We start from the raw sequence: 24522 nt of genomic DNA, 5'->3' as shown, positions 1-24522 counted from the left end.
ATAACATGACTCCTTATAACACAGGGATTTGCATGCCATCAGTTCATGTAACTAAATGTTACACTGGCATTTACTGAATAAGATTTTTTATAACAATAGAAAATGTGATTTTGTAGAGAAACTGACATATTTGGCATATTTATCTATATGGCACACATCTAGTAAAAGCTTGAAAACAGGTGAAATTAATTCTCATGTATTTAGGAAAGAGGCTTTGAAATTTGTCTTTGGAGTTAAAAGTAGTGAAAGAGCTAAGGGTGCCATAAATACCAGGACGAGAAACAATGTCCTTAAGAAACATCAAGAAACATCAACTACTAAAAACTTGAGAAAGTTTTGCCAAATGACTTTACCTAGGAGCTAAAGCTCCAATCAGCGAGTTTTCTTTTTTTACCTCAAGAGTGTATTGCTAGTTTGTGTCCCCACCGAGCACCCCGGCCTCCAGTCCCCATGGGTCCCAATCTGCCTCACTGCCAGTACTTGTTGTAGCTTCATGTGAGGACATAATTAGTGCAAATACAGGTTCACCATGAAGTTAATAAAGCTTAAGCCCCAGGGTCCCTCTCTTGCCCCAACCCCTGGGAGATCTGGGATTTGCTGGGGATTTTAAGGCCTTCTAGGCGACAAGGGTAATCCAGTCTTCAACCAGGAAGCATTTGTGTGTGTGTGCATGTAAGAAATTCCAATGATTGCCAAAAGAGATCTCAGAAGAAGGGGGCCTAAATTTCTAAGTCTATCATTTACTGGAATTTTAAGTCTGGTTTTCTTTCCTTCATACAGGAAAACTGTTCTATCCTTATTCTATAAAAAGCTCAAGACATGCCGTGTTCTATGGTGGTCCGGACAATGCAAACTGTGCCTCCTTCTAGAACAGTTTCTAAAGGAGCACGCAAATCCCTTCCAAGGTGTGTGGTGCCCCCTGGCACAGTGTGAGAGTTACACAAAAATGGACATTCAGAAATTGTGTGTGCACAAAATTTTACCAATGCAGAATAGTATGAATCTCCAGATTTTGTGGCCTAATTAATTTGTTCATTTTTACATACGGCAAAGAGGAAAAGAGAGGGCTGCCCCTCTCTCCAGCATCAAAGAGGAGCTCACTGTGGAGGTGGGCTGTATCCCCCCAAGGACACCGTCACCCTCTGGTGCCAGAACCTCCTCTCCCCCTGGAGTGACATCTTCCACTGGCACCAGGGTGACACGATGCTCGCAGACAATTCATCAGTTGGCATCAGCACTCATGGACAATTCTTCATCAGAAAACATTGGCTGCATGTGTCTGTGGACCCCCGGGGACCTCCGCAGAATTGTGCCCTGTGTGATAAGGTTTGCGTAGCCTTCCTGGTGGGAGAAGGCGTAGCTGGAGCGCCGGGCACGTGGTGCTGCGATGATCTCCTCGGTTGGGATCTCCATCACTTCCTCTTCTTCCTCCTCCTCCTGCAGAGAGAAGGAGCAATCAAGGGGCATCAGGCTCCTGCCCCATGTTGATTGTTCTTGGGTCAGCTACTCCTAGGACGGGTCATTGATAATTCTTGGCCACTTTTATTGGCCAGGCTGTTCCTGCCTGGCCAATAAAAGTTTGCATTATCCTGTCCAACTTGACCCAACCAGATTCCCCCCTGGGACTTGATTCTGGATCAGCTACCAGGTGCCATAAATGTTCTCTCTTATGGGACAGGTTACCCATGGGGCAGCCATGCCTCTGGCCCATGTGGCAGAACACGACAGGTCTGTGGCCATATCTTGGTCCACTACCCCAGTCAAATCCGCAGCCCTTTGCAGCTGCAGCAGGGCCTTCCAGGTTTCCGCTACCTGACCAATGAGTCTCCCCCCTACCTTTTTTCACTGCGGTAAAAATATAACATGTACCTATTTTGAATCATTTTCAAGTGTACGGCTCAGTGGCATGAAGCACATTCACTCACATTGTTACACAACCGTCACCTCCATCCACCTCCAGAACTTCACCTTCCCAAACTGATGCTGTCCCCAATTAAACACTAACTCCCCCAGCCCCAGGCTCCTACCTTCTACTTTCTGTTTCTATGCATCTGACCCCTCTAGGGACCTCCTCCTATGACTAGAATCACACAGTGCTGTCCTTTTGTGACCGGCTTATGTCACCGAGCATAATGTCCTCCAGGTTCATCCACATTCTAGGAGGATCAGTATTGCCTCCTTTTTAAAGGCTGAGTAAATGCCACTGTGCGGGTGAACTACATACTGTGTTTATCCATTCACCTAGTGATAGACAGACACATTTGGGGGTGGTTCCTAAGGCCCCCCTTTTGCCCAAACCTTTTCCAGGTCATTTCTGTTATCTCAGGCCCCCAGTCCTTGGCAATTCACGGAGGTAGTCTGATGACATCACTGCTGGAACCGGGCTGGCTGCCCAGTTTCCTCCCTACGTCCTGGGGCCTGTTATTTGCCACTCCCCACCTCCAGGGCACAGGGTGTGTGTCTGGATCTCCCACCCCCTAACTTCCGCTCCACATCTCCTTGGAGTCCTCACTTCCAGCAGTGTGCACTGGGAGCCCCGGCCACCCTCACCTTGGGACGTAGCTGCTTGAGGGCTTGGTAAATGACACGGAAGGCCAGCACAGGCAGGGTGTTTAATGACACATTCAACAGGACCACCAGCGGGATGGAGGGGTGGGGCAGCACATTTTGGTCAACGTCTGGAGGCAACAGGGCAGGGTCACAGCTGGGCCCAGGATGGAGTCTCCCCAGAGCCTGTTCTGTGCTCCTTCTTCCCAACTCCCCACCCACTTCTCACCCTTCACCCCCAGGGTGCCTCTGGGCAAATTCCCTAGAGACGCAGGGCCCACCCACTCCAGGGCTGGCCGCCCTGTCCCCTGCTGAGGGGCTCACATAGAAAAGGGAAAGTCTTGGGGGAGATTGTGAAGAGCCAGAGGCTCTGGCTGGTCCAGGTTATGACCATGTAGAAGCAGAGGCTGAAGGAAATGGCCAGCACAGACAAGACGGTCCAGTACTTGATGATGAGGATGACCTGAACGGAAACAGGAGGGGTAAGCCAGGTGGGGCCAGACCCCAGGTGAGGCCACGGGGAGCAGGTTGGAGGATAGCACCTGCTGGGGCCTCTCAGGCAGGGTCCCCAGGTGATGGAACCTCCACGACCTGTGCCCACGGTTTTCGTGGGGGTGGGGAGCAGCCCTGCCTACCTCCGCAGTGACAGACAGCAGGCCCGACAGGGCCATGACCGTGGCAAAAGATTGGTAGTCACTGAGGGGCCCAGTAGTGTCATGGCTGATCCACAGGGTCATGAAGAAGTTGACCAGGGAGGTGGTCGTGCCATGGGCAATGGCTTGGAAGAAGACCCAGTAGTTGAAGAGCTCATCCTTTTGGCCAGCGATGTACAGCTGGGGCAGCTCCAGGCTCTGCTCATCGCTCACATCCTGGGGCGGGGTGGGGGATTCTGGGGTTGGTTTCACAGCTACATGCGTGCTTGGCGTGACTGAACCATGCACGTGAGAACAATGAGATGGTGAACTTAGTTACTGGCATTTTACCCCCATTTAATAACTTCAAAAAATGAAATACAAAGTCCCATTCCTCAGGTCACACCAAGCATGCCTCAAATCCTCATCGTTAGCCACCTGTGGCAGGCTGGTGGCTCCCACCTGGACAGCACAAGCATGAGCCACTTCCACCAGCCTAAGTTCTACGGGCTGCCCTCGTCTGGATCGCACAGCCAGACCCCACTCAGGCAGGCGGCAGGGGAACAGGAGAGCTATCTCCTCTGGTCCCCTCCCCACTGTCGTACAGATGAGCAGACAGTGGCGCTGAGATTACGGGACGGTAGCTGAGCAAGAGGGCTTCACCCACTACCAGGCTGGGCTCGCCTCCATCCCACCCCACCGAAGCCCCCCAGGGAAGACGGTGGGGTAGAGACAGGAGTATCCACAGGGCAGGAGGGGGCAAGTCCTCGGCCCGCTCACCTGCTCAAAGAGCCCGATGTACAGGACTGGCAGGGTGGTGTACAGCAGGTTGAAGAGCGCCAGGAACCAGCCTTCGTACAGAGGCTGGGGAGGCAAATGGGGGTGGTGAGTCGTGATGCCACGTGGCCAGAAAGGGAAATGCTCTTCACCCGAGGAGACCCACCCACGCTAGCACAGCACCTGTGGAAAATTCCCGGTGAGTTAGAAAATTCCCTTAGAATCACAGATTGGGCTAAGTGAGGCTGGAAAGTGAAAGGCAGAAAGAAATAAGAAGCAGGGTCTAATTATTGTAAAACAGCGCCTTTGAGTGTTTATTTTCATTGGAGAACTGCAAACAAAGAGCTACAGGAGAAAAATGGCTAAAAAGTGTGCTCTGGGGTCATTTTAGATTTAGGGAGACGCTGATGGGTACAAGAGCTGGAGGAGACCCCCACCCGACAATGTGCGCAACTAACTCCCCTCCTGATGCATGAATCTGCTGCAGTTAAATGAAAAGGCGGGGGGGCGTTCGGTTCCAAAAAACATTTCATGAGCATTCTGTGAGTGAGCAAATCAGTAACAAACAATGATTTTGCAAGAGTCAAGTTTCTCACTGCTCAAGGAAAGTCATGAACGAGCACCTGGGAAAAGCTGAGTTGTCCTGTGGGGCTGGCATCAGAGGTATCAGAGGGCCACGTAGCTTTTTAATGTACACAAGACAGATGGATGGATGGACACACAGAAATAGAAACAGACACAGAGATGTGTCTCTATCCACACACCAATACAAGTGCATTTCCTAGTTCTGCCTGCTGAGAGGGCAGCACACCCCAGTAGCAGTGCGCACACACCGACCACTTAGCTCTTGGTGTCGAGCACTGCCCTTCTCTGATGAAANTGGCATCAGAGGTATCAGAGGGCCACGTAGCTTTTTAATGTACACAAGACAGACGGATGGATGGACACAGAAATAGAAACAGACACAGAGATGTGTCTCTATCCACACACCAATACAAGTGCATTTCCTAGTTCTGCCTGCTGAGAGGGCAGCACACCCCAGTAGCAGTGCGCACACACCGACCACTTAGCTCTTGGTGTCGAGCACTGCCCTTCTCTGATGAAAAGAACCAGAGAGTTCCTTATGGGAGTGGCTGGTTCTAGCATCGGGGCAAGGGAAGAACCAAATGAGCTTGAAACTTCCTGTAGCGCCAGAAAATACAGATTGTTCTCAGGGAAAAAGTAGGCACACGTCAAAAGGACAAATTGGGGGCAACTGGAGCAGTGAAATACACAATCAAAAACATCCAGTAGTCCATACTGATACAAATAAGTAATTTCACAAATAAATGAGAGAGAAGGGATGGTGGGTTCTTCCTACAGAGAGTTCCAGTTCACAAACGTGGGGAGACGGAATGCTGTCCTCACTAAGACTGGGAAGGAGACAGGGTACCGGCCCCCACCGTGCCAGGGAGTACTAGCAGGGCAGGCAGGTAAAGAGGTTATGAAAGGTGTGCAAATCGGCAAGGAAGTAAAGGAAAACACTGTGTTCACTTGCAGATGACAACATGCAGAAGATCCCAAAGGATTCACCAAAAATCTCCCAGAGCCAATAAAAAGAATCAGCAAATTTACAGGGCACGGATCAACACACACACACAAATCTGTATTTCTACCCACCAGCAATGAGCAATCCCAAAAGGAAATTAAGAAAACAAATTCCATGTACAGCAGCATCTAAAAGAATAAAATATCTAGAAACAAAAAATAAATAAATAAAACAATATATACTTATCAAGGGTGTCTCCATAAAGCTCCCTCTCAAATGCCCAGGTATCAGGAACAGGGAAGTTACTCCCTTACCAGGGCCATCTGTTTTCAGATGTTCCTTACACATAGAGGAAATCATCACCCTATGGCTCTTCTAAGGTGCCAGGAGGCCCACCTACTCTTCACCATTATACCATATACAATGTCTTGAACTCAGCATCACAGACCCCCCCCCAGTTTTACCTTCTCTGGGGTTCAAGCTTTCCCTCTCTCCCCTAGAAGGACCTACACTTCGGTGCATCTGCTGCCCTGCCCTGGCTTCAGAGCTCAAATCTACCGAATACCTCAGAAAATGTTGGGCGCAGAGCTGAGAAGGAACCATCCCCTCCCTTTATCTGAACTCCATGCAGCCACAGAAAAGCCTGCATGGCTCTGTGACCTCAACCAAGCCTTGGCCCATGAGGACCCTCAAGTGTGAGTGAGCAGGGCCCCCATCCTCCTGTAGGCCAGGGGAAGAGCACAGCACCCCCCACCCCCAAACATCCCAAAGGGCTGCCCCTGTAGTGCACCTGGGCAGTGAAGCTGCTGTAGAAAGCGAACCAGATCTGAACCATCATGATGGCCAGTGTCTTGTAGATGAAGTAGCGCAGGAACTTGCAGACTCGCATGTAGGACCACCGGCCATGCACGAACAGCAGCCGCTTCAGGAAACAGAACTGGGCCAGCATGTAGTCACTGTTCTGCACCGCCTGCATGCCCTCCTGGCCTGCCAGCCCTACGCCGATGTCCGCAGCTGCAGGGGCACAGGCAGCATGTTGGCACGGGGCCACTACCAACTGCCACAGGCCCTCCTCCCCCAGACCTGGTGCCCACCGCTCACTCTTAATCATGTTGACATCATTGGCGCCGTCCCCAATGGCCAGGGTCACCACGTTATAGTACTTCTTGACCAGCCTCACAATCAAGGCCTTCTGCTTGGGTGTCACCCGGCAGCAGATGACCGCTTGGCATCTTGAGGCCAGTTCCACAAAGGCCCGCTCACGCCACACCTCGGGGCCCCTGAGGGAGATGGACTTCTCACTCTTCAGCACCATCCGTGTTGCGCTCTTCATCAGCTGGTCCTGCCCAGCGAGGGGGTGAGCAAAGGGAGCACATCACTCTGGCCGCACCCCTCCCCTCGGTGAGCGCCCCCACTGGCCCTCCTGCCTCCTGTTCCAAACCCCAGGCTGGACTTGACCACATACATGGACTCTAGTCCCTCTGAGAACCTCCTGGTGTGGCATTCACTTTGGGTTTCCTTAAAGTCCACCCCTACCCAAAGTCGGCTGCTTCTCCCAGCCCAGTCCCACGTGCTAGGGGCCCCGCGGTCAGGCCTGAGCCGACACTGACCAGGAACTCGCCGGTAACGACCATGGCAGACATCTTGACATGCGGCAGGTTGCTGCAGTTCTCCCGGTAGGCTTCCATGAGCTGACTGCAGGGACCCAGCCGGGACTCAGCTGTGCCCAGGCACAAGTTTCCTCCCACCCCTCTTCCTCAGGTATCTCCCCCGCCAGGAGTCCAGCCAGGTGGAGGCTGAGGACACTCTGCAGGCCCCCAGGACCATACCTGGGCAGCCATGTGTGTTCACCCTCTTCCAACCCTCACCCCGCCACCACCCAGCTCCTCTGCCCCAAATCCCAACTCCTTACGGTATGTCCTCCTCATCCAGAATGCGCATGTCCTCTGAGAGCAGTTGGCAGGCAAAGCCGATATTCACCGCAGTCTCTGCAAAACAGCCCAGCTCAGCCCTGTCCAGGGACCAGGCTCACCCACCTTGTCCCACCCCCTGGCTATGGTGATTGGTTCAGAAGAGGCCTATGAGAGCCAGCCCTGAGACTTTGGCTGCAGCTCTGAGCAAAAGGGTCTGCTCTCCGGCTGGCTGGGGCTGTCACCATGGGATCATTAGTCCTATCACACTAGGACCCACAGGCACTTTTAGGAACCCACAAAACTGACTTACCAGTAATTTTAAAACCACAATAAAAATGTGAGTATGTATTTCAGCCTGGACATTTGTCTTTATACCAACACAGCTATAAAATGTCATTTTAAATGTTGTGTGTGTGCCTCCCACCCACATGAGTGCTAATGCAGACCCTGTTGGCCCCCATGCCCAGTGGGGCCCAGAGAACCCACAGTGGGTGCAGAGGAGAGTCAGTGATCCAGGGCCACAGGACCTGAGGTCCCATGCCTGCTTTGTTTATAAGTGCCTCCAGCAGGTGCCCTGAGGTCTCCGAACTCAGCTGAGCCCATCTCACACACAAGGGTAACAAGGGTCCCAACTCATGACATCATGAGAGCCAAACACTCTGAAAGTGCTCGGCACACTGCCGCCGGCCTCAGGAAGGCACCTGGGGGACTCTGGCAGTTCTAATCATCTTGTTTCTCCCTTCCCCAGGACAAGGTAGGGGCTCCAGCTGAGCCCACACCAGTGGGACAGTCTAATGGTGGTGTTCAGGGCACATATGAACTCTCTCCCACGCATCAATGACCAACCTGGGACCTACCCTGCTTGTCCCCCGTGAGTACCCACACTTTGATGTTCCCTTGCTTGAAACACTGGATGGTTTCCAGGACGCCGTTCTGGAGCTTGTCTTCAATGGCTGTGACTCCCAGCAGCTGCAGGCAAGGTGGCATGGAGAGACAGAGAACAGATTGGGCGGGGATCCGGCTACCCCTAGTATGAGTTGAGTGGGGGGTCCAGGGTCCCGCAGCAGGCTGCAGCAGGGTGCTGGAGCCCCCCAAGCCACCCTTCCTTCGCCCACCTGGAGGTTCTGCTCCATCTCCTCGTACACCTGGTGCAGGGCCTGGGCCCGGTTCTGAAGAAGGATGCTGGCCTCCTCGTGCCGATGGCGCCACTCCTCATAAATGTTTTCGTCCACCTTTTTGTAGGCCAGGCACAGCGTGCGCAGCGTCTCCTCGGCAAAGGACTGGGGCCAGCCGGGTGGCAGGTACCACCCTGTCACCACACTACATCTCAGGGCACTTCTCCTGCCACCACTTCCCTCAGCCCCTTCTCCCTTTTCTGGGCTCCCTGAGCCTTGACTGCACTTCCCTGGTTCTCAGTCAGAGACCAGCTGCCTGCCCTGGACTCCTGGTAGAAGAAGGCACTCTGAGGAGTCTCGAGTGGGGAGCCCAGGGCAGTCTGCACACACACATGCTCCCTGACACCTATGCTGGGTGAGGCTGGGGACCCAGCAGGACCCTTGGGTAACCCCAAAGGGTCAGGGCTGGGCCATAGAGGAGTAACCTGGCATGACACGTCAGCCCATGTTGGAGTAAGGCAGGAAAGTCTCTGAAAATGGCAGAGCCCTGAGGACCAAATGATCCAGAGTGACACAGTGGAAGAAGGCATCCATGCAGAGGAAACAGCATGTGCAAAGGTCCTGGGGCATCACCCAAGCATGGAGAAAATTGCAAGCCACACACTGGGGTCTTGGGGAATGCCCTAGGGTACAAGGAGAGCCAGTCTAGAGAGGACAGCAGGAGACACAAAGACATAGTCTTGAAAGCTTGCTGAGCAGTTTGGGCTTCACCCACAGAGACAAAAGATTTGGGGCCATGTCAGAACCCAGGCCCAGCGGGAGAGGTTGAGGAAAGTGTGGGCTGCTGTCCAGGGCTAAAGCCTAACCACAGAGGGTCCCTTGTGGCACTTGGGAAAGTGCCCCCTTTGTGTGGGTATAGCATGGAGTTCAGCTCCCCCCTGCCCTTGTGTGTAAGGGTAAAAGCACAGCCTGGCCAGCTCCCTCTTCCTCCACCCTCCCTCTTTCTACCTCTTCCCCCTCAACCCTTCCATGCTCCCTTCCCACAGGCGCTCACAGTCAAAGCCTGTTCCGTGGCCATTTTCATGGTCTGCTCTTTCCTAAGCAAGTCTTTCTTATGCAAGCGATCAAAGAGGACAGTGTCTGCGCCTTTGGTGTAGAGGTAGATGAGGCCCTCAGGGTTTCGGACTGTGGAGGGAGAAGCCTGGCTGCCCATAAGCACACCCATTCCTGTCCACCTCCACCCCTGGGGCCAGGGTGCTCACCCAGCACGGACATCCGCTTTCGGATGCTGTTGAAGTCCATCATGGCCAGGACCTGGTACACCCGCTCCTCCCCCAGCTCCATCACTGTGATGCTGTCCTGCGTGCGTGCCAGGAACACGTAGCCAAAATTCCGGGCTGCTGTGACCAGGGCCTCCTCATCAGGGGAAGCTGCCTGGTACAACAGCTGGTCTGGCAAGGGCGGGGACCATGGGAGCAGGACAGGAGAGGGGTACATTTGCTGAGAACCTGCTCCCTCTTTTGGGGACCCACTACCCATCTTCAATGCCCAGGGAAGGAAATGAACACAGTGGGTGTTCACCAGATACTGACAAGACAATGGTCTCTTGGGCCAGTACAACCTCTAAGCCAAAGAAAGAAGGTGGGCACTTGGGTCCCATCTAGAAGGCCCTCCCTCTCCCAGCTTAGTAACAGGTCTCAAGCCCCAGGCCTGAGCACCCTCTAAGCTGAATGACAGGAGCCCTGGGCTTGGTCTGGACAACCTCAGTGGCCAGAACACAGACTCAGAACGCCCAGGGCTCTGGCAGCTGGGGGAGCACTCACTGTCTTTCTCCTCCACCATCACTGTGTGGCACACGGCCAGCAGGCGCCAGAACTCCTGCACCACCCTGTCCTTGTTTTCGCGTACAATGCTCAGGAGCCTCATGTTTTGGAAGAGCAGCTTCCCATCAGCAAACTCATTCCAGAGGTAGGGGTTCTTATGTAGCGCCGCCTCCTCATCTGGGCCATAGACAGTGCCATTGATGCAGCACTTCTTGAAGGTCATGATGTTCTGCGTGAGCGTGCCTGTCTTGTCCGAGAAGATGTACTCCACCTGGCCCAGCTGGACACTGAGGCTAGTGCTGCGGGCTTTGGCAGGCATGTCCTGGGGCTCGTAGTACATCTCCATGTCCCAGTCGATGAAGATGCTGTTCCCCAGGTAGATGAATTCAGCTCTGCAAACACAAGCTGGGTCACGCCCTGGCCCAGAGCCCACTGGAGTTCCCGCTCCTCTCAGGCTAAGGGGTGGGTGGGGAGGAGGCCCCCGGACTCACATGATGAACATGGCCATGGGCATCATGACGCTGAGCAGGATGAGGAAGCTCAAGAACATGAAGAAAGACTTGCTGATCACACTGTACACGTGCTTTTCGGGCACATAGTAGTGCTTGACCTTGAATTTCATCACATTGCTCAAGAAGCCCAAGGTCAATGTCACAGAGATCAGCACCACGAACATGAAGATCTGCTCAACAAGTGGAAGATGGGGGAGTGTGTGGAGGGACCCAGGGCAGCTCTGAGACACCAGTGTAAAAGACAAATGGGAGATGAGAAACACCCCCATCCAAGCTCTGCCAACAGGATGGCGGGGGGTGGGGGGGCTGGAAGGAGGTGGCTGGCTGTCCCAGGGGAAGGGGCCCTGTAGGGGTTCTGCTGGGTTTTGTAGCTGCTATTTTAAAATGTATTAAGTGACTTCTATTTAAAAAGACAGTTGGCTAGGCAGACGTTAAGAGTGTTAAATAAATATCCATGGAGTGCAGGTAAGCATTTTATGATCTCCTGTGGATTTGGAAAAGTGTCAGGATCAAGACTTTTTAAAAATATCAGGACTGTAAGATTCTCTGACACAGACCTCCGTCTGTAGGGTCAGGCTCACGCATTTGCAGAAGAGGGAAACCAAGGACTGAAAAATGACAGCGGGGGCCTCTGTCTGTGGGGAGGCATCCTCTCCCTTCCCTCTCCTATGCCCCCCCAACTCAAGTGCAGGGGCTCCGGGCAGCTCACCAGGATCACCATCCTGTTCATCCTCTGGTCCATCTTGGTTCCCTTCAGATAGATCTTGCCGCAGTTCCTCATGATCTTTGTGTCAACACCTGCAAGGTGTTGCGTCCATCCACCCATCTGTTTACCCACCTGTCTCATCCTGCAATTCCTCTGTTACCACAAACCTCTACCTGTCCATCCACCTACCTGCCCAGCCACCCATCCATCCGTCTACATAAAAGGGTACTGGCTCATGATGTTCATTTCCACAGTGTTAGAACCTCAAGCCCCATCGAAGCCATGCTGGGAGTCCCCCATCTTGTTGCAGCAGCCAAGCCCTGGCCTTGTGACTCCTTGCCAACAACTTTAGGCTTGTTACCCACCCCCACCAAAACAGCTCATGCTGCAGAGGCCCCAGAGAAGCCATACCAGCATAGATGACCATTCCGTAGCAGGTGTCCGTGTTTCGGATCTTGCAGCCACGTAGGAGGATGTTGCCACTGTCCAGAGGGTATTTCTTGCCCTCCCACTCCAGGCGCCCCATAAAATAGTGCATCCGACTGTTGGGTTCCTCACATACCACCTTGCCTATGGACAGCAGGACAGGGAGCCAAGAGCTGAGGCTGGTTCAGGCCACCCTTCTTCAATGCAGGACAGAGCAGGGTATGGGGAACATTCCTTGTCACCCTTAGGCTCCAGCCACCCTCACACTGCCCCCAAACTGCCCTACGGGCACCTCCATCTTCCTGCCATACAGCCTCCTCTCCTGAATGCTGCAAAAGCTTGCTCTGTTAGGCCTCGGGGCCTTTGTGCATGCTGTTCCCAGTGGCAGGGCTCATCTCCTCAGGAAAAGCCCCTTTTCTGATCCTCCAGTCTGATCAGGGCTCCCCCACCACGCCCCCTTCCTCCTGATTACAATCCTGGGGGGTCACCAGATATTTGTACCTGCCGATGGTGTCTCAGATACTTGTGAGTTCCAGGAGAGGAGGCGCCAGCCTCGTCTCTGTCATGCTGGGGACGCTGGGACCCAGCCCAGCACCAGGGGCACAGTCCTGGCCCTCTGTGTCAGTGAGGCTTCTCCTCAGATGTAATGAAAACTAATGCAACCACAGTGTTTGAATGCCAGGCACAAGAGGGCTGTGGTTTGAGAGAAAGATTCTGTTCCAACACCAACTAGACTGACTTGTCTTTGCAACACGACAGGAAAAAATAAAAGATGTGTACCCCTGCTGGATGTCTGGCAAAGAGGAGTTGTAGCCTACAGGTGTAAAATCTCTCACTTTTCAGGTGGAAAATAAGACTATACCCCCATAGCTGGGTTGATTCCCTGTCTCTGTAAACACAACAGGCTGTCTTTTTGATCAAGCAATTAAAAAATATTTGATTTCATGTAATCAACATTTAAAAAATAAAACATAATGCCTGATAAAATGGTGCAGCATGTTTTGTAACAATAACAGAAAATGCCTGACTGTTAGTTACCTGGATTCAAAAGACATGAAATAGGCCTGGGATGAGCTGGCCCATTGAAAGTTATCTCAACCCCCAGCACCCCCAGCAGACCTCATCACCATCCCCCCAAACCCGGTGAGGATGGGGGACTCTCGTGCCCACTATACAGAGGGCCAGATGAAGGCCCAGATGGGGGGGATGAATTGCCACCTCTCACCTTGGAAGGAAGCCATGCTCCTCACATCGTTGAGCTCATGATGTGTGACCATTAGGGCCTGCCTATACTTTAGGTTGGTCTCCCTAATGATGAGAAGGGGATTGAAATAAGCGGTGGGGACAGAAGGCACCCAGGCAAAGCACCCCCAGCCCCTTTTCAGAGTCCTTGAGCCCTTACTATGTGCCCAAGCTGCCAATTAGGAGGCTGAGGCTCGGAGAGAGAGAAGGCCTTGCTCAAGGTCACACGGGATATTTTCAAAGTGGCTGGGGCCAGACCTCAGGCCCTCTCACTTTGTGTAGGCATACCTGGAGCACAGTAGGGCCTCCAGAAATGTTGGTCCGAAGAAGGTGGGTCCCTTCATCTGATATAATGTTATTACTCCTGCCAGCATGCAGGTGCCCCACAAATGCTCCCAGAATGAATGACCTAAGCATCCCAGTGGGCTTCAGGAGACACACTTTGTGGCTGTTGGGGCACAGGGAAGGCCTTATTGGCTCCCAGGCCCCCGAGCCCCTGCTGACGGCCAGCACCTCACCCGTCTATGTCGGCCGTCTCCACATAGCACAAGCTGCTGGGCTCCGTGCTGGCCAGCAAGAGCATATCAGCCTGGGTGGGGAGGGTCAGGGTAGGAGGAAAGAGACAGCAATGCAGAGGGGACAGGAGGAAGGCAAACAGGAAGGCAGCCCACCCCAAGGAGCAGAGTTCTGGGCCAGGCTGATACCAGCTCACCGGGACAATGTTGTCGTCATGCAGGCGAACCACGTCCCCCACACACAGGTCCTTCCATTTTTTGCACAGAAAACTAGTGGGGGAATGCAGCAGGTGTAAGACAAGGCCCCAGTCAGGCCTATCTTTGAACCCCTGGACCAACCGTGCCACCCCCAAGCTAAAAGAACAGAGGAAGGTGGGGCCTGCAGATGCCCCTACGGTGCTTTGCTCCCCTGCCTGTCTTCGGGGGATGATGATGGGGGTCTCAGCCTACACAGCAAGTCCAGCCTTCCCTAACCTCACCCTCTCCTCCCAGCTCTGTATGCAAGGCCCTTCAGACCTTCCCTGCCTCCCCTTTCAGCTGCACTTTCGGGCCTGCAGGTGTTCACAATCATGTCCTCAGCCTCTGTCCCCATCACAGGGCCCAGTCTCTAGGCCTGCTAGACAGCAAATATCGAATAAGCACTGGCTGGGTCTCAGGCATCAGCCTCAACCAGGATGTCCGGGTGGCTCGGAAGTTTCCAGGCACTCTGCTGGGCACCCCGCCCTGACGCGTCCACACACACCCACCCACACACACACACAGCTGTGCTGGAGTCCCCTTCCTCAGCTGAACTCCCCCCGACACTGCCAGAGGCCTCACCTCTCCCCAACCAGCATCTGGCAAGGCCTGTTGTTGACGATCCTGTCACTCCTATGTCGCCCCTGAGTCAACAGGGATGGGTCAGAAGGGCGGCCCACCCCTGCCATGCTCCCCATCCCGTCCCCACGCGGCCACGGTGAGGGCCCAGGTGCAGGGCATGGTTCCTGCTCACACCAGCAAACTTGTCCAGGGATCCTGGCAGGGGAAGGGGGTGGGCTACTGGGACAATGGCTATTGACAGCAAGTACCGAAGGGCCATGGGGCACCTGTCCCTGTTCCTTGTGACAGCAAGACAAGGACCCCACCCAGTATCCAATCGCCTCCCCAGCTGTCCCCTTGACCCCACTTACAATGTCGTCCACCAGGTCTCGGATGGCCCGGATGACGAGCAGGCAGATGAGTGGGGCGAGGAGGGTGAACCACGGCATGGTGGAGATATCAGGGAAGACGCCCTGGCAACAGGGCATGGCACACCGACCCACCATGCCCCCGCACTCTTCCCAACCGTCTCCCCCTGCCCGCTCACCCGGCCTCTCAACCCGGCATCCTGTGTCCCACCTGCCAAAACCATCTGGGCCCAGAGCCAGCCACCTCCCCCACACAGAGCTTGGGACGCCTGCCTCTCTACGTCCACTCCCCACCTAGAACTCCTCCCTAGAAAGCCCAGCTCCCTCCTGTGCCCAGGCCCCAGGCCACATCCACCAGGATCTCCTATCTTGCTCCCTCCTCAGCGCCTTGGCTTTACCGCTCCCCTCCTTGTAACCCTATTTTTCCCAGTTTCCCTTCAGGTCCGAGCTCCAAGTAGGAGACCAGCCTAGGTCAGGGGGTGGGTCCCCTTCCCATCCCTGGGCCCTACTATGTGGTTTAATGACAGTGGGTATCAGGGCCACTGCTGGATCCCCAGTGTCCAGCATAAGACTTGCTCATGGTACATTCATGGGACCAACAGAGGCAGAGGGTCAGACCACACATTGGGTGGGGATTGCTCTGTAAACTGTCCACCCAACTGAGAGAGGGAGCTGCCTAGGACAGACATCTGCTCCTTTGGCGGAGCCACTCAGGTGCTGGGAAGTGGCCTGCAGGTCCCAAATACCTGCTCTCAACCCCTCTTTCCTCCTCTCCCTCTGGGATTAACATGGTGGGCTGGGGCCAAGGGGGTCATGTGACCAAGGCTGTCCATCCTGGGGAGAGGCTGTGATGCTTCAGAACTGGGGGAGTCACTCATCAACTTCACCACTGACCATATACTGAGCACCTCCTATATGCCAGTCCTTGGGCTGGGCAGTGGGGATGAAGCCATGAGGGTGTTCCCAGTGTGGGAGGAGACAGACACTGACCCTCCCACCTCCACCACCCACCCAAACAATCAACCAACATCACAGACACACTTAAACTCTCTGTGTGTCTTATAGAAGCATGTGTCAGGGAGGGCTTCCTGGAGGGGGCAATTTGAGCAGGTAGGATTGGTTATGTGTGCAGGTGCTGACCCTGGGGCTGCTCTGGACCCTGCCCTACCTGGAGAATGATGATAAAAAGGAAGTAGAGGTTGGACATTCGATGGAACTGTTCATACACGTTTAAGGGTAGGAAGGAGAAGAAGTTGTACTTGGCCGTGCAGATCATGTTTCCCTGGGATGAAAGCCAGCATGGGGGTGCTGCCCAGGCCAGGGCCCTACCCTGGCCTTGCCCCACCCTTTGGTCGTAATCAGCAATAACTGAGCATCCAGCGCATGCAAAGCCTCAAGCGAGCTCTACTGAGCACCAGCTGAATGTGAAGCCCTCAGGCCAGCAATTACTGAGTGCCAGCTGCATGTGAAGACTTACACCAGCATTAATTGCACACCTACTAGATGCGAAGACTCATTGAACAGGGCTGTGACCCCATTATTTCCCAGTGAGTCACACAAGCAGGGGGATTTTCCATAGAGCTTAATGGACCCATTGTACTTGGAAGGTTTAATGTTAACTTATTTTACCATGAATTGGGGTGGGGGTTGACAAGGAAACACAGGACACATTCCAGCACCAAACTGGCGATTTTTTTCACAATTAAGATTGGGGGAAGGGGTGGGCTGGGTGGGAGGAGGGAGGGGAGGGTCATGAGGCCGGGGTCACCCACCTTGTACTTCTTCCTTTGCCAACACAGGAAGATCTGCTCCTTGAACTGGTTGTTGTAGGTCCTGTCATTGGCCTTCACCTCCCAGCTGAACGCTGAAGTCAGCAAGAGTCGGGTGTCAGAGGAGGCACAAACACCACCTAGTGATCCCCTAGAGCGGGGCTAATGGGCCCCCAGGGGAACCCAGATTCGGGAACGCCTGCCTCGTGGCCACAGCTGTGAGGGCCGGTAAATGACCACCACCCTGGGCCAGTCCCTAGGCTCAAAGGCCAGGCCCTGGTAGGCCCACTCACACCCATTCCTTCTACAGAGGGGATAAAAACAGCTGCAGCCCACCTACTCTAGGTCTGCGGCTCCCAAGTCTTGAGTCTAGCATTGTCATGCGGTTTGGAACTATTTGTAACCCAAGGAGAACCCCATGGTGGGTCTGTCTAATGGGTTTGGGGGGGCATGTCTTCCCCATCACCTCGGCAATACCCCGTGGCTTCCTGCACAGACCCCACAAAAGGCCCCAGCACACGCACCTGAGTTCTCCTTCTGGAAGTCCTCACCGTAGCCCAGGCTATCTCCACTGGTGGAGCTGTCAGGGAGAGGGGCCCGCGGTCACACCAGTGGCCAAGCCCTTGCCAGACACTGTCCATGAAGTCTGCCCTCCCCAAATGTCACCTCCCACTTCCCTCGGTTTCCCCCTCCCTGGGCTTTGAAGGCCCAGCCAATGGCTCTGTGTCCTTCCCTGGATATGGGGACCTCCACCAGGCCCCCAGAACGACTCAAACCTCTAGCGCAGCTGCCCATCCCCAGGGCCATCCTCAGGCCAGGCTGCCATCGCCTCCCAGGTCTCCCTGCTACCCCCTCCTGCCCCAATTCCCACCTGGGACACAATATACCCCAGCTAAGGGCTCCGCCAGTGTTTGTTGAATGACTGCACGGGCCCCTGGGTTGCATGCTGTATCACAAGGGGCTCTGAGAGGTCTGAGCGTGGATCTGCGGGCAGTCACAACCATGATGGAGGCCGACTCCAGCCTTTCCACTGCCTTGTTCATGGTCACGTCTTCAATGCCAGAAATCTGGCTCACCAGCACGCCCCCTCCCCTTCCCCTTCCCCTTCCCAGCACCTCTCCAAGCACCTGGCCAGGCTGTTCCCTACGCCCAGGAAAACCCTTCCCACGTGCTTGGCCAACGTCTCCTCACCTTTCTGATCTCTGCTCAGGGCTCTCAGTCAAGCTCAGCTTGAACAGGCACCTCTTCCGGGCTCCCCCTGTGTCTGGGGAGTCCCCCATTCCAGGCCTCACCACCGTCTCTCTTCTGTGCATCTGTCCCTGTGTGGGTGGCCTGCCCAACTGGAAACCTCCTAGGTGCCCAGGACAGCGGACGAAGTGGACCCGTTAGAGTCGTTTTAGCCGTTAAGCTGCAGCCAAGGGTCCTGAAACCTGGGGCGCAGGCGCGGGGCAGGGCCTTGCAGGGCAGACCCTGTGGGCGGAGCCACGGCAGAGGCCGGCCTAGGGGTCGCTGCAGTGGGTCAGGGGGCAGGATTTTGCACAGTGGGGCGGGATGGAGGGGATCTTAATATGCGCCAGGGTATTAAGGGGCCTTTCAGGGTTAGGACCTTGTAAAGCTGGGCCTGAGTAGGGTAGATCTGGCGGGGTCAGTATAGGAGTAAGGACGGAGGCACCTGTGTGTAATCCGCAGGTACATTGGTTTGAGTCTGAGCGTCTGGGTTTTCACACCTCCTCTGTGCAGGCGCACTGTTGGACGCTGGGCTCGGGGAGGGCGTTGGAGCCCCGGGGACGGCCCCAATGCCAGGAGGAAACCCACAGGACTCTGTCCTGATGTGGACCCACTCAGCGGTTCTCCGGGGTTCTTGGTGGGGGACTTCCTGTAGGAGATGACGGTGGTGGGAGACGTCGGTGAGGCTGGGGCAGTCTCCCTTTGGAGATGGGGGGCCAGATCTAAGGCGGGAAGATGTGCGGAAGTGACACTAAAGTTAGGGTCCCCTTGAGATAGTTGGGGCTCAAGGGGAGGGACAGACTTGGGGAGCAAAGGGAAGGTGATTAAGCTCCGTGTTTCATATTTGAACTTTTAGGACCCCCTGAAGTGAAGAAATTAAGAAGGCAGTATTTGACATGCTTGATAGTTGGTGGTTGCAATTTAAATTAAACAATGACAGCTACTATAAAAAAAAAGAAGGAGTAAACTCTGGAAACCTTTCCCCTAGCCCTGGGGTCCCTCCCTCAGGCCAGTCCCGACCGAATAGGCGGGGATACGGGGTCTGACTCCGTGCCCTGGTGTCTTCTCCTCACCTGGGGCTGCCCCCTCCCTGGGGCACCAGCCCCACTGATGAGCAGATGTTGGGTGAGCGAATGAATGAACGAGCGAGGAGTGGCGATTTCACCTTCCCCATCAGAGCCACCTCTCAATCACATTTCTCTGGAAGCCTGCTTGGGCTCCACAGGTGCCAAGTCACCCTCTCATTATGCATGTTCATTCACCCAACAGGTGTTGCTCCAGCCCTACCTAAGTGGTTAAGGGAAAGGCCCTGGGGGTGGGGCTTCAGGAGAGACTTGGCTGGGAGCAGCTGTGAGCAAGGGGCTCAGGGAACCTGACTTCCTCTCTGGAACAGGGACAGCCGTAGAGGGGCTTCTGAGCAGTGAGGAATGTGTCTCAGCCTCCCAGAGCCAGGAGCTTTGCCAAGCTGAAAGGGTGCCAGCACTACACCCAAATGGGTGTCTGTGAAGCCACACTGGCAACCACTTATTTAGAAGCCTCTTGTTTACAGAAGAGGGTGAAGTAACTGGTTCCAAGAACAGCCCCAGAGGACTGTGAGAGTGGCAGGAGCCTGATGGACCCAGTCCTGTCCCCGTCCTGGGTCCTCCAGGTCTGGAGAGGCAACCTGATGCAGCCCTGACCAAGAGGCCATGTGGGAGGGGCTGCCATGTCCTCTGCTGGGGACACGGCAAAAGCCAGAATGACAGGGTTGCAGGGGCCTTTTCCTGGTGGCCTTCCTCCCAGCACCTTTGTGCTCCCAACATCAGCACCTGGGCACTGTCCCAGAATCTCCTGTCCCACAGGGTTTTTTCCCGGCTTCACTTGTTACTTTGAGTGAATTAATAGCCTGAATAGCCCTGGCTTTCCCAACACCCAAGGGCCAGAACCACACACAAATGGGCTGGGGCTCAGGGCGCTGGGCACTGATGTTTCCGGGGATCGGCCAAGCGGAGCACACTGGGCCGTGGCCACCTTGCCCTTTCCACAGGAGCTTTCCAGATGTTCACCCCTCCTAGGACTTGGCTGCTGGCTCCCGACAAGGAAGCGGAAGCAGGCTGGGGCAGCCTCGGACCCAGCGTTGACTTCCCTGCTCCCCCACTGGGGCTGTCCTGGCCACAGGGATAATGACCACAACAGTGTGTGCAGACACACTTGGCACCACCAACAACACCATTGGGCCCCATGACATCCAAATCCACATATTCATTCTGTCTCAGGGTGGGGTGGGGGAGAAGGGGTCAGGACACTGTATGGGGCAGGGGGTGCTGTGGGCCCTCACAGTCAGCTCCCAGGTCAGGGCAGGGCTGCAAAGGGGAGTGTCCAGTGGAAGAGGAAAGTCTAGAGAAGATGGATGGAGGTGATCGTTGCCCAACAATGTGAATGAATGTGCTCCTTGCCACTGAGCCATACACTTGAAAATGATTCAAAATAGGTACATGTTATGTCTCTTTTTACCACCGTGAAAAAAGGTAGCGGGGAGACTCATTGGTCAGGTAGCAGAAACCTGGAGGGCCCTGCTGCAGCTGCGAAGGGCTGTGGAATTGACTGGGGTATTGGACCAAGATATGGCCACAGACCTGTCATGTTCTGCCACACAGGTCTGAGGCATGGCTGCCCCATGGGTAACCTGTCCCATAAGAGGGAACATTTATGGCACGTGGCAGCTGATCCAGAGTCAAGTCCCAGGGAAGGGCTATGATTGGCCGGTCAAAGTCTAGTCTCAGGAAGGACTCCCCCAGCCTCCTACCCAATCACCTCTCTCTGTCCTTGACTCCCCCTGCTGCCCCTCACTCTTCAGTCGCATCAGTCTCACCTGAGAATCACCTGATTCTCAAAAAGCCCTCACCAGAACCACATTAGAGGAACCAACGGAAGGGCCACCAGTGGAGACTGAAGTAACTGTCAGTCTGGATAAGGTCCAGACTCAGGCTGAGACCCGATTTCAATAGAGCAAAATGATTCCAAACGTAGCACATGTTTGACTCCTGCTGACCTGACCTTTCACTGGAGAATCTATTCGCTCTGTGGGGATGACTGTAGGAAAAGGTTAACTCCTCTGGGGACACAACACTTCCTTCCATTGGTTCTCTCTGCCTCTGAACAATCTGAACACTAGGAGAGAAAGGTTCAAGAGAGAAGTAAACCCCTGGGTCATCAGGAAAGAACAAAAGAAAAATCCTGAAGACAGAGAGTACAGAGAGGCAAGTCCAAGGTATTCTGGCGTCTTTCTGCCGAAGACAAAATGCTTCGGTATGACTTTCTGTTCTACTGGGCCTTAAAAAGATGCATAGTGTGAGACAATATAGAACATATATATTTAACATACAATGCTTTCCTGAATGATGTTACTTGTATTAAATCTGCTCTTCATTTAGGAAGACTTCAAAGGTGCCTGGCATTCTTAACTACTTTTGAAACTGATTCATGCTAATGGCATTCCATAATATTAGTGTGATGAACAAGGCTTTGACACACACCCTCTTTTTTCTTTTATTTTGCCCTTAAATTTTCCATAAATATATTGCTGTTAACGTAAGAAAAATAGTAATCATATAACTTTCAACAACAGGAACCATGTCAGAGCAACCCAGAGAGTACATGCAAGTACCATCTCAGCAGAGGATTCTGTGATTGCAAAATTTTCTGTCTGGAGAATGTTGTCTGCAAGACTGGAGGGGCAATGACACAATTCACAAAGTCCCTCTGTTTGGAAAAAAGGGCGATGCTGCCATCTAGTGTCCATGAGGTATAAGACCAGGGCTGATATTTTCCTTTAAGAGCATGAATTCTAAATGACCTGAATCCCGCTGAGGAGAAAGGCAGGAACACCTGGGCTACGGAAGAGGAAAAGGGTCAGCCTCAATTCACTGCCCAACCTTAGTGTTACCGCACGGAGTGTTTACGTTTGTGAGAAAGGCCAAGGTTTGCAATGAGTTTTAATCATATTAGGTTTGCAATGAGTTTTAACAGTTTTAATTGTATTAGTTTTAATTTTGCAATCAAAACTAATATGATTCAGGGAGAAAATTGTGTCTGAATTTATTTTCTCTTGCTCTGGTTTTATTGAGCTATACATCTACAGTGGGTGTCAGACGTCTCTTAAGTGTCCCTGAAGTTAAACTTCGGAACCAGGACTGTGCCCCACCGCTGCCTCCAAAATCCACCCAAGTCCCCACATCAGGCTGAGCTGACCTTGAAAACATAGAGGAATTTCCACTCTAACTTAGGCAGCTATATACAAATGAGGGATGAAAACTAGGTATGGAAAAGAAACAGCAACTTTCTCTACAGCGAGGAAAGTTTTATGTTTCCTTAATATTTTACTCATCGGATCATAATGAGCATGTATAAATTATCATTCTTGTCTCACAGACATTTTTCTTCCTTGAGCTCAGATGTGCCTTCTACAATCAGAATTTAATAATTGAACAGAACGGTTCCATTCTAAGTCAGGAACATTTGAAAGATGATCTTCACCAATTGCTCACAAAAGTTCTGCAAGGGAATTCCTCCTGACTGTTCGGTGAGGTGCAGACGACTCCATCAAAAGAACCACAGTGTCTCTGACCAAAAGGTATAGAAACTAGGCAGAAAGATATGATGGGGTATTCAATCCAATACCACCCCTCACGAATCATCGAGAAGCAGGGTGTTTACTATTTAACAACTTGGCATCTGGAGACAGACTGCCTGGGTTCAAAGCTTGCTTCTGCCACTTACTGACGGGCGATCCACGTTTAATCTTGCTGTGTCTCGGTTTCCTCACCTGTTGTCTTTGTCAGTTCAGGCTGCTCCGACAGAGAACTGTAGACCAGGTGACTTATCAAGAGCAGACATTTCTCTCCCACAGCCCTGGAGGCCAGAAGTCGGAGGGCAGGGTCTCACGTGGCTGGCTCTGGAGCAAGCCCTTTTCCAGGCTGCCACCTTCTCCTTTATCCTCCCACGGTGGGCAACAGAAGGAGGAAGCGCGCTCTCTCACGACTCTTATGAGGGCACGAATCCCATTCATGAGGGGCTCCATCTTCATGATCTCCTCTCACCCCGAGAGCCTCCCAAAAGACCTGAGTTCCTGACATCGACCTATGAATTCTGAGGGACACACTCGGGTTGCAACACCTGTGTAAGGAAAGAATAGAAGTGCCTGCCTCATACGTGGAAAAGAGTAATTCCTTCTTATAGTCATGAAAATTAGTCCCTGATACATAGTAAGCCTCTCTAGAAGTTACCTAGTACATTGCTTCAATTTTTAAAAGTAGATGCTTGACACAGAGGATGCTCTTCGTAAAATGTTAATAGTCACTATTAAGAAGAGCTTTATTGGTTAACAAAATATAATTAGTTACGATGATGATGTGTTTTCATGGAAAATGAGCACAAACATAGGAAACTTCTAAGGGAAATATGAGTTAAAAACAACCGTAGTGCTGAGGCTGAGGAACAAGACGCTGCAGGTCTTTGCTGCTCTAGCGACAAAGCCTTGAATGAGGCGATTTTGTCTCAATCCACGGAATAGGTCCAAGTAGCTTATTCAAATGCGCTCATTGGGTTTAAGCTGCAGTACATGCAGAACAAGCTCAGACTTACAATTCTAACACTATTTCGACGAGTAAAGACAGTTAACATTTTAAATAAGCTATCTTAGTTCTTTAGTATTTGTTTTGCATCTCCATCATCAGATGTATTGTTATTACGGACTCTGTAGTCACTTTCTTTTACTTTCCTCCATCCTTAGTTCTATGAGTAACTATATAGTAAAGCCATGCTAATTGCCAGTCAACATTTGATGACTCTCCGGTCATTTTGGTGATGGGAAGCTCATTTTATAGTGTACACCTGCGGAAAGGCCCGGTAGGAACATATTCTAGGTAGCTGCATGTTGATATTCGCTGCATTTTAATAACCCTTTTCATCTTTTCTAGGTAGAGATCATTGTTGCTGCATGTAAAAGTTTTGTACCTATGTCCTTTGCTTGAGAAGCCTAAATGTATTACCCCATTGTTGAAAGTCTAATGTAATTTTTCAGTCTTTTTATGCATCACATATTCTTTTTACCTAGATGACCAAAGGAATTTTTGGCTTTTTCTTTAAAGTCTGCTAATTCTATTAACTTAAGTCCTGCTATTAGTTTTTCCATATGCTCACTTACTATGTTGTTTCAAATCCTTTTTTTCCTTTGTTTTTTGTGTGACTGGTTTTCTCCTCCTAATGAATACTTTTAGACTTTTTGTTTGTTTGTTCTTTTCTTTAGAGACCACCTTCCTTGAGAACTTGCATCTTCTTTGACTAAGTCCAACATTGCATGTTTTCATATGGGCATTCAGGAAGATCCGAAATTACACTGCTGATGTCCCTGTGCTCTTACCAGTTTCTTCCAGATTTTTTTTAACAGTGTTAATTCATTTTGTCCCTCCAAATCTTCTTTGGTTTGCTCATTTACTTTTACTTCATCTCAGTGTCTATGCAAAGATTAAAATGATGTTTGACAGGGTTTGCTCTTAGGCAATTTAGTAAGATACTGAATTCTACCTCAGTGTGTGAGAGCTCAGATTTTATCTCCCGTTTAACAGTGTTAGGTTTTCTTTCGTT

The 24522-nt window shown here is 52.5% G+C and overlaps 1 protein-coding gene across 1 annotated transcript; it reads right to left on the bottom strand.

Moving 5' to 3' along the window:
- Positions 1 to 1140: 1140 nt before the first annotated feature.
- Positions 1141 to 22963, bottom strand: LOC118995318 (phospholipid-transporting ATPase IK-like). Its single transcript, XM_037058234.1, has 28 exons — positions 22822 to 22963; positions 18344 to 18620; positions 17196 to 17251; positions 16675 to 16766; positions 16071 to 16184; positions 14906 to 15007; positions 14556 to 14617; positions 13934 to 14006; positions 13740 to 13810; positions 13205 to 13287; positions 11965 to 12123; positions 11743 to 11766; positions 11557 to 11645; positions 10827 to 11017; positions 10335 to 10727; positions 9775 to 9974; positions 9567 to 9697; positions 8513 to 8677; positions 8255 to 8366; positions 7397 to 7472; positions 7095 to 7179; positions 6586 to 6826; positions 6275 to 6498; positions 3960 to 4043; positions 3183 to 3416; positions 2872 to 3010; positions 2551 to 2678; positions 1141 to 1437 (listed from the first exon to the last, which is right to left on the bottom strand). Exons 1-28 carry the CDS (start codon positions 22961 to 22963, stop codon positions 1222 to 1224), a joined length of 3963 nt encoding a protein of 1320 aa, XP_036914129.1. The 3' UTR covers positions 1141 to 1221.
- Between the last annotated feature and the right edge of the window lie 1559 nt (positions 22964 to 24522).

Source organism: Sturnira hondurensis, unplaced genomic scaffold (assembly GCF_014824575.4).
Source record: "Sturnira hondurensis isolate 20B ecotype Veracruz unplaced genomic scaffold, ASM1482457v3 Scaffold0010128, whole genome shotgun sequence".
Lineage (NCBI taxonomy): Eukaryota > Metazoa > Chordata > Mammalia > Chiroptera > Phyllostomidae > Sturnira > Sturnira hondurensis.
The sequence above is the reverse complement of the archived record's forward strand: the minus strand, read 5'-3'. Positions and strand labels throughout refer to the sequence as shown.